The 9,792-nt window shown below is 34.6% G+C and overlaps 1 protein-coding gene across 4 annotated transcripts in view; it reads left to right on the forward strand.

Moving 5' to 3' along the window:
* Positions 1–1,152, forward strand: part of LOC123562175 (ATPase family AAA domain-containing protein 5-like) — a 47,777-nt gene extending 46,625 nt beyond the window's left edge. For all 4 annotated transcript variants that reach the window (XM_053536489.1, XM_053536490.1, XM_053536488.1 and 1 more), the window contains exon 19: positions 783–1,152. In XM_053536489.1, coding sequence (XP_053392464.1) covers positions 783–861 — 79 coding nt within the window. In that variant the 3' untranslated portion in view covers positions 862–1,152. The remainder of the gene's footprint in view (positions 1–782) is intronic.
* The last annotated feature ends 8,640 nt before the right edge of the window (positions 1,153–9,792 follow it).

The raw sequence follows: 9,792 nt of genomic DNA on the forward strand, positions 1-9,792 counted from the left end.
TTGCTTTTAGATATACATGTACATTTAAAACTTTTGAACATGCTATATTAAGGTTGTTTGATCTTTCACCTTAAACTGTACGGCAGTAAGGTTACAATTAAATTGTTTGGGAAATAGATTTTAGTTTTATGTGCTTTGGTGGCAAATAAAACACAGTTTTTAGTTAAGATGAAACGTTTTTTTGCGAACAAAGCACACAAAACTAAAATCTATTTCCGGTGGGGCACCTGGGGTCTGCCTCCACCATTAAAAAGCTGGAAAGTCGCCATATGATCTATCATGTGTCGGTGCGATGTTAAATCCAACCAAAAAAAAAAGAAATTTCCTTTCTAATATGTTCGAATTACACCAGGAAGGGATACTGGTCTGGAATCCTTTTTTAGGCAGAATAGCCAAAAGTAGGTCATTTTGCGAAATGTGTTTTAATCGACAAGACAATACACAGTAGAATCTTTCTTTGTTTATATAAAAGAAAATCTTAAGAGTGTAAGAATAAACTACTTTATAGTTTGCAGGGAAATCTGTAATCTAAGAAAGAAGAAGTATAAGTCAGAGTTGTGCAGTAATGATTTTATATGGTTGCTGCTTGCATACAAACTTCAGTTGCTGTGAATACTTGTGACATTATTTGAATAGTGCATTACATGTGTTATAAGCCCTTCTATTTTGTATATAGAACTAACTTTAGTTTAAACGCATCTAGAACTTTGTCTTTTGAAAAGTTTTAACAAACTGATGTTTTAGAATTTTCTGTTTGACTGATTAATGTTCCTTTTTTTCAGGTTTCATCATTATTTGGACAGTATCACTCTTCCATTAAAGGATAGAACAATGTCTACCCTAGCAACAACATTTGTTTGATATTTTCCAAGTATTGATGTCAGAGAGTATGACATTCCTGTTAAGAAAACCTCAAATTCTGAGTGTAGACTGGTCTTGGGAATGCAGGCTTGCCACTTACCGTATAGCGGGTTATTTCTGCGGTCAAAATATTCTGCGTTTTGGTGCCAAAAATTGTGTAAGAAATTTCTGCGTGTTAAATTTCTGCGTTTTCACATAAAAGGAAGAGAAATTTCTGCGTTTTCGATACCAAGGAGGAGGTAATTCCTCACATGATCAGGTGCCGTGAGTATGATAGCATATAAAAAACAATAAACTGAATTACTGGTATTTGCTGTAAAGTAACTGCTTTAAATTTAATGAATACATTGTAGGATATAATAACATGCAAATTGAAAAATATAAGTCCAACAACAATTATACAAACTACAACTGCAGACTACGATATATCGGCATAACAGGTTACACGTATGAAGGTTAATAGAGTATAGTTTGAAAGATCTTCATAAGAACAACTCAAGTGATCATTCACAAAACAACAACGTTTTCTGAGGGATTAACAGTTAGGACTTTGATTGATCATCACACCTAATTATACCATTATAAGTAATTGTTAGATTACGAAGGTAATTACCAATTATTACCTCGGGTAACATATCGTGAAACAACGGTGGTGAAAAAAAAATGCAGATTTTTTGCTGGATGAATATTCTGCTGGAAATATTTTTGCGAATCTACCGAGAGACCGCAGAAATGCAGAAATACCCCCAGCGCCCCCACCACCCCCGTAGAAATAACCCGCTAAACGGTAAGCCGAAAATCAACCAATTGGATGCTGTGGTTTTAAACAGCTCCTTCATGACAGGGCCATAAATGGCAGCACGTTTTACATACTGTTACCGAGAATTTCTTTTTTATTCAATAGCTCATTTGTATAGATGAATTTTGTATCAAAGAGCATTTTTGTAGAAAGACAAATGTATTTTTGTTATGTTTAATGTACAGTCTTGCAATAAATGAATTGTACACATTTATAGTACTGCATGGCAAAGTTTGTATCTTATTGTCCAAAGATAATGGTGAATCTACATGTTTGTGAGTTTTACACATTTATAGATGTTTTTATTGGGAATGTATGGATAAGATTTAATACTATTTTAAGGTTAGTGTCAAACATAAAATGATAAGTTGTTATTCTGTATGGATGTCACAGTGTTGAATAATGTAAGACTGAAATACAGATGGTCATGTCACATATTGTTTTATACATGACATAGTTCAATTCTTTGGAATAAATTGTTTTAGTTAGCTTGGTAGAGTATTGATGTATTAATAGAGTTCTCTGTGGCGATTTGATAAAAGACATTATGTCTGAAATCATTCATCTTCCACCTCTGATAAATGTGGGGAAGTTGGCAGTTACTTGAGGAGAAAAGGTATTACTGGTACAGTATCCAGGAACACTGGTTGGGTTATGTGCACGCCAAAATGAGCAAACTGTTATTAGAGAATAATGCGATAAAAATATATGTATTTATTCGTTGGTTAAAATATTACGTTTTCTTATCACAGAGGGGACAATTTTTATTTATTTTCTCAGCTGAAGTGCTTTGTGAGGTAATACTGATTTAAAGAACCTTAGATTTATAGATTCAAAATGAAAAAGTCTTTGAAAAAAGAAGCTTATTCAGTTTGAAGCATGAATTTCTTATTTACCTTTGATCAATTTAGAGCTTGAAAGGATTTCAGTAAACATACAGTAAACATACTGATGGAAATTCCTGGACATTTCCAAAAAAGAAAAGTTAACAGATGTGTTTTGTAAGTACTGTAAAATCAGCAATTAACCAGAGTGAATTATTTTCCTGTATTCATTAAATTTTACGCTCACGAAAGTGTTTGTACTGTTTGAAATGGCACTATATTCTCACAAATTGGCTTTATATTCTCACAAGTTGGCCTTACATTCTCACAAGATGGCCGAGTATTCTCACAAGTTGGCCCTATATTATCACAAGTTAGCCATGTATCCTAAATATTCTGCTACAGGTAACCAGTTAGAATATCTTCTGATTTTACACTCTTACTCTATTCAGAAAGCATGTTTGAATTATGGTGCAGTTAATGTTATCTTGTTTGAATATGCTTTTCTTCTGTTACATCTAAATAGAATTAAATGCTTTAAAGCAGGTCTGTGATCTTGGAGGTTAAAATTTTCATATTGTTTTGTTTCATGCCCAAACCTGTAAGTAGTATGTCACTTTAATCCAATTTGTAGGTTAAGGTCATACACCAAGGTCAGATGTTTACAGTCCTACCTTAACCACTACGTAGAGGACTTTTGAGAATATTTTGAATAGCAAGATGAATTGTCCAGCACAGTACCCCAACTAAAGGTTTCAACAAAAGTACAAGGTCCTTTTACTAATCCACACCATATCTCTGTGTTTTAGCTATACTTTCGAGAAATTTATAACACAAGCATATTTCTGTGGTTGAAGGTGGGGATAGATATATGTGACTTGAGGGAAACTGTTTAGGCATTAATGAGACTTTGCCGAGTAATCTCAAATCCGTTACTTGATAGTCGGATTTTTCCATCTGCACCTTCAACAAGTGATAGATTCTTTTACTTGCAAGCCATATTCTTTAATTGACAGAAGAAATAAAGTAAAACATATGATTTTCCTATGATAGTATCTGAATTTATGCATTCATTCATAAATGGCAGCATGCCAGTCATCGTACAGCCCCAGGGTGTAAGACAAGTTTTTCTAGCACTGTTTTTGCCCTGGGAAAATCATGTCTGGCATTCAAGAATAATTATTATTATATGATGACATTTTGCATATACATTTGGTTTAAGCTGTGTGATTGGAGTACTCCAAATAAACTTTCGGTTTCAAATTTCAGTTCAGGGGTTTTGGTCAACCATAGAAGGATGTTTTTTTTTTGTACATAATCTTTTATTTATAATGAAAATTTTAGATATTGTATTCAGTTTAATATACCCATTGAATGAATTATTTATATTGATGTATATTTTATGAATTATTATTTGCATGAGACAGAACTCGTTTTAATCAAGTAGAATCAATTAGAAAAAAATGATATTGAATGGAAACTTAGAGTAACTTGACTAAAATTGAAATATCATCTTTCTGCAGTTTTCCATTAATTCCTCGATGTTTGTATTTTTGATCAACTGTATAATGCATTGTTATATATCTAATATTTATTTCTTGATTTTTGTGATTGCATGTAAAACTTTAAACATGAAAAAGTCTTTGTTATGTATGACAGAAATGTTGAGCATAGGTAGCAGAGTATGACTTCATGGTGGAATTGTGTTAAATATATTCGAGTTGGCTAGAAACACTAGCCGGAATAGCAATGGCTGTGGAGAATCAAACCCAGATTGCTAGCACATTCCATCCAGTTGTTAGATTCATCTTTGATTCATTTGGTTTCACAGGACAGAACCATCACCAGTGAAAACATCAGATAGCTATGGTCTTCACCAAGCAGCTGTAGTAACTGTTCTCAGTAAATGAGCGTTCCATTAGAACTGAACATCAGATTAAACCAGTGAATAATTTTACTGATCTTAGAGAACTTATAATCGCAGTACCAGTCTTTAATTGCTGTGTTACGGCTGTAAAAAACTCGTACTTCGAATCGGTGTTCTGATATTTTCTGATCTTCAAGTGCATGGACAATAAGAGTTTCGTTTTAGCCGTTTCTAGGAGGCACGGTATTAGCTTGCTTGTTAAACAACTAAGCATTCTATGCTGCCTAGGGATCTTACAGTTTTTAAGAAAACTATAGGGAGTGTATGGTGAGCTATCCTATTTGTCCAATGCATCTGCTTCTGCCGCCACTAAAAGATTTATGGTTAAAGTTTTGATGCACTTTCATTTTAAATTACGTCTGTTATTACTAAGGCCCTATTACTAAATGGACTTGCTTCAATTCTTTATTAACATCCGCATTATTTGGAAATAGGGCCATATTTTGTGTACTAAGGCCAGAGGTTTTTAATAACTTGGGTTGCGGGAGCGCCGGTCCTAATTCTCCAAAATCCAAAATAAAAATAAAATTCAAAATTGCGATTTTATTTTTATTTTCCCCGACGCTTGCATCTACTTTCCGTGGTGGAAAATAAAACAGTCTATTAACCTACAATAAATATCACAGCGCGTACAAAGGACTTCCGATATTCTCAAAGGACGACAACATCAATACACCGTGACATAACTTTACTAGAATGACGTGACTAGCCTGGCCCCATAACTAATCAAAGCGGTTTTTGAAGTGTGTGACAGTGTGAAAGTATCGTGTCTGATAGAGAACGTCTGTAAATATAAACCGTTATCCAGATCAGCTGACATGTTTAGAAGGCGTTAATTGCAGACAACAAAAAGCTTGGATTAAATTGGCGAAACAAGCTCCTAAGTCGGAAGACAAAGTAACTCAATTGTGGAAAATATATCGATAATTTCAGCACAAAAACCTCAGCAAGTAACTATATTTTAGCAAATGACATTTCACATCCAGTTTAAATTAGGAAGTGTCTAGGGGTACGGATCCGTACCTCTAGACCCAGATTCTAGAGGTACGGATCCGTACCCCTAGACAACACTGTATAGGATTGTCTACGGGTACGGACCTCCCGTTTACCAGGTATTTTGGGTTGTTTTTGTCTTTATTTTTATTTAAATGTAATTAATAATGTAGCTTTAAAGAAATTTCACAATATTATTGCACTTACATGGTTTATTTTGCAGTATTTTACCGATTGTTTACATTCATCTCCGGTAAGGATAAAAACCGAGAACTTCCGAATGAGCGGTGTGTGGTATAATATAATGTTTATCGTTGTCATCTTATTGAAAAGAGCGTTCAGTTATAGCCTGGCAGTGACCACATACTGTATTTGAAAATTGATAAAGAGCATATTAAAGATGATGAAGTAATCAAGCCAGACTACATCCAGGCCACACCACGAGGAGGCGCTCTTGTTCATGGCCCATTTTTTTTTTAATCTGGTTTTGAAGTAGTACTCCGAAATGGAAAAATTTTGAAAAATGTTAAATCATTTTATTTTCATCGAAATTTTCTAGACATCTATAAACTGACTTTTTGACATTTTTGTTTCATAAGTTTGCCAAATAAAAGACATTAATATACTGTACAATATTTCTTTTGTTTCTTTTGTTGATACAATTATATGCACTTAAACAATGTATTGCAAACAAAAACATAATTCATATAAAATGTAATTATCTGCACTTAACAATAATGTATTGCAAACAAAAACATATACATAGGAAATGTTACATTATTTGATACTGATATAGGAACGCGCCTCTAGACAAATACAGAAGATGTAAAATTTATTATAGTGCTGTACATGAACTAATTTTATAACGAGAAGATGAATTAAAATGAGACATGTAGGGTATCTTGAAAAGAATTTAGTAATTTGTCTTAACATTGCAGAATAAGATAGTGAAATGTACATCTGGAGGCACGTCCCTATAAATGCTTGTTCTCTTTTTTCGTCTTTTAATTCATTTCTATCTTTCTTTCTTTGTTTTTTTTTTCATATTTTTTTTCTTTCTTGTTTTTTTTTCTTTTTTTTTCTTTGTTTTTTTTTCTGTTTTTTCTTTTCTTTTTTTTTTTCTTTTTTTTTATATGGCATTCAGTCACCGAGCACAATGCAAAAAATCAAGATTAATTTGTTTCCTTTTGTGTCATTATTTCTAACCTGAAAAGTTTCAGATAAAATGCTTCCAGTTTTCTTTGATAATCATTAAATTGTTCTCGGTAGCTCAATGCTGCACATGAATATAGATAAGATTAAAAATACACATAATAAAGACAATTGAAAGACAAAGCATTATTTGGTATTTATGCATGATATCTAATTCTGTAGTAACTTGCATATACAACGAATATTTATACAGCATACATTATATACCGGTGCGCGAACGCCAGGTGTGATCCAAAGTGAACCACCCTATACCGGTGTCTAAAACGTAGCGCAGTCAACGCAGAACCAGTATTTTCTCTTTGGAGCAACAGAGAGCGCAGCGCAATGATAATGTAGCCATGCCAGACAAAGATCACAGCCTATGCATCTAGTTTCCAAAGGTTCATCGCAAACTTTACACTGCCAGTCTCTTTTTAGCGTGTAATATAAGTTCACTAACATAATCCCAAGCATTATCTTCAAATCTGCTTCTTATAGGCTCAAGATTTTGTTCTGTTGCCGCAAGATGGAGTGTGTCAGCTGTAGAAACAACATTATCTATCTTAATTAGAGTACCATTATTTAGGCATTCGGCAGTAACGTCGTCATTGACGAACCAACTCAACATCTTTGTGCACTTTTCTTTCTCTGTGAGCTGGTCAAATGGCCTCAAAGGACGTTTTAGCTTAAGTTTTTTCTTAGGCAAACCGATCACTGTGAGTTCTGAACCTTTCGGGCGTCCACGTTTTTTAATGTTTGGGGGTAATTGGATGTTTCTGAAATCATCGAGAACATGTTCATGAGCATTTATTTCCTCAGTAGGAATTTCTTCAATACGCGGAGGATCAATTTCGAGATCGTTGTTGTCCTCAGTAACTGTTATTTGTTGAACTTCAACAGGAGTGTCATTAACGGCAGTTTCAGTACCATTACAGTCATTTTCCGTTTCCGCTAAAATCAATTCTGGTTGATTGGTTTCAATCTCCGTTGCTGAATCCGTTGATGCCTCAATGACAACATCTTTACCACTCTCCCATGCTTGCAGAAGAGTACTTAATTGCTGTAGACGTAAGTCAAAGACGCCGCCAGTTTCTTCCGCGGCACATGAAGCCAGACGTTGAGAGATGTGAAAAGCCGCTCTGTAGCGCTGTTGCTGAGACGTTGGTTTAGCCGTTTTTTGCTGCCGGTCAGTTGACATGATATTGTCCGTCTGTGTGATATGTAATGAGTGAAGATAGTGTTTTCGCGTCCACCTTCGGGGAATCAAAGTTTCATCATAAATTGGTTGTTCCAGTTTGGCTCTTACTGCGAATATGTGTCTGCACGGCAATATAAACTGACTGTTAAAAGTACATGAACACGACTCACTTGTTGCGATTATTGCTGTGTTGTTCACCTTGAATGAGTCAGCTGCGTGCGGCATTAAATCAACATTTTCATATCTGTTCAGTTCTTTATCAAGAATATTGAATGCATATGGGGTGAGATTCTGCCTCAAGATTGTTTTCACATTTGTTTCATCGCCTACATATGTAACTGGCACCTTCGAACTGGCTTGGCAAACTTTTCCATCAATTTCAGTGCGATGCGTTTCAAGGAAAGTACACATGTCCGCCGCAAATGAATCAAATTTTGCGTTTTTGTCCACTACTTGCTTGATTTTTTGGTTAATACTTTCTAGTCTGTTATTTGTTTTATTTCCTAAAGAGTAAGAGCTAGACAGACCCACTACCCATTGATCTTTTATTGAGTCCCAATGTTGACTGAAGTAAGCGATTGCAGGCTGAATGTTTGTACCTTCAAGCAATTCTTTGTTGTCCTTATATTCTGACAAAGAGTTCGAGTACGCTATCTTCTGGAGAATTTGTAAGACACTGTCTCTCTGAGCTCTATTCACGCCCATTTTTTCTGAAGTGACTTCCCTACGAAACGTGCGCAATACATGGAATAGACAGACTCTAAGCGAGGCATCTGGGAACTCTTTACTAAAGACTTCACGCTCGACGAAATCTTTATCTGACATTACAGTTTTCACCTGTGACCAAGCGGGATTTTGTTCTTTGAACATTGATACCATTTGTGTAATCATGTCTTCAGTCTCTACGGATCCGTACCTCTAGAATCTGGGTCTAGGGGTACGGATCCGTACCTCTAGACCCAGATTCTAGAGGTACGGATCCGTACCCCTAGACACTTCCTTTAAATTAATACATTTTTTCCGACCGGTAATAAATTTGCTACTTATTTTGGATTTTCATCAATGATAAATCCTTTTACAGTATTTTTAGAAGAAAAAAAAAACATTCAATTTGTCTCCTGACCTATTAAAAACTGATATCTTTGACACATTTCCACCAGCACATGGCAGCTGACATCAAAAGGAGTGTCGGCAAAATTTTCCTTTATTGATTTTCTTTGATGTTTATCATGTTGGGTATTGCAAGGTGAATGACGTAATTTGACATAATTCTACTCCAAGTAAAATGTACTTCAGATTTTTTAAGTGGATTTTCGTTTTGTAGCTGAACAACAGTAAGTCTGGTGATTTTAATAAAATGCTGACTGTTGCTATAAATTTAAAAAACAATAATTTTTTTTTTTTGTAAAAATAAGATGTTTTCTAATCAATCTAGTGGTCGTTTTCTCTAAATTCTATTACTTTATGCACTGTTCTGAACCAATTAGTATGGTGATGATAGTAATGATTATGGTGATGATGATGTTGATGGTATTGAAGGTAACTGTACAAAGTGAAAATACGTAGGACTCCAAGAAAATTTAAGAGGGACTCCAAAATCTGAATGTTAGGCAGTCCTGACTCCATGAAATTGAATCATAATGGAAGCCCTGCACGGGTACTGAACTCCATGTATGGACCAATTACTTTTAATATTTTAAAACATTTGAAACTGAGTAATATTACAAAATCTTGAACTATTAAAGAAAAAGTATGTGTAAGTTTGAATGTAGTACCTTTGCTGATTGTTTTTAAAATTTGCAATTTAAATTTTAAAGTCTACCTCAAATTACTTTCAAAGTTGTAGCCAGATATGGAGTTCAGTAACGTTTAAGAGATCCCTCACACTTAACAGGCTTGGGACTGTCTGGCATGTATTGTGTAAAATGGCCCATGTCGGAGCATAAATGAAAAATGGAGAAATCATAAAAGAAAAAAGTGAAAAGCTATTTCCGTCTTC

The sequence above is a fragment of the Mercenaria mercenaria genome, chromosome 2 (genome assembly GCF_021730395.1).
Source record: "Mercenaria mercenaria strain notata chromosome 2, MADL_Memer_1, whole genome shotgun sequence".
Taxonomy (NCBI): Eukaryota; Metazoa; Mollusca; class Bivalvia; order Venerida; family Veneridae; genus Mercenaria; species Mercenaria mercenaria.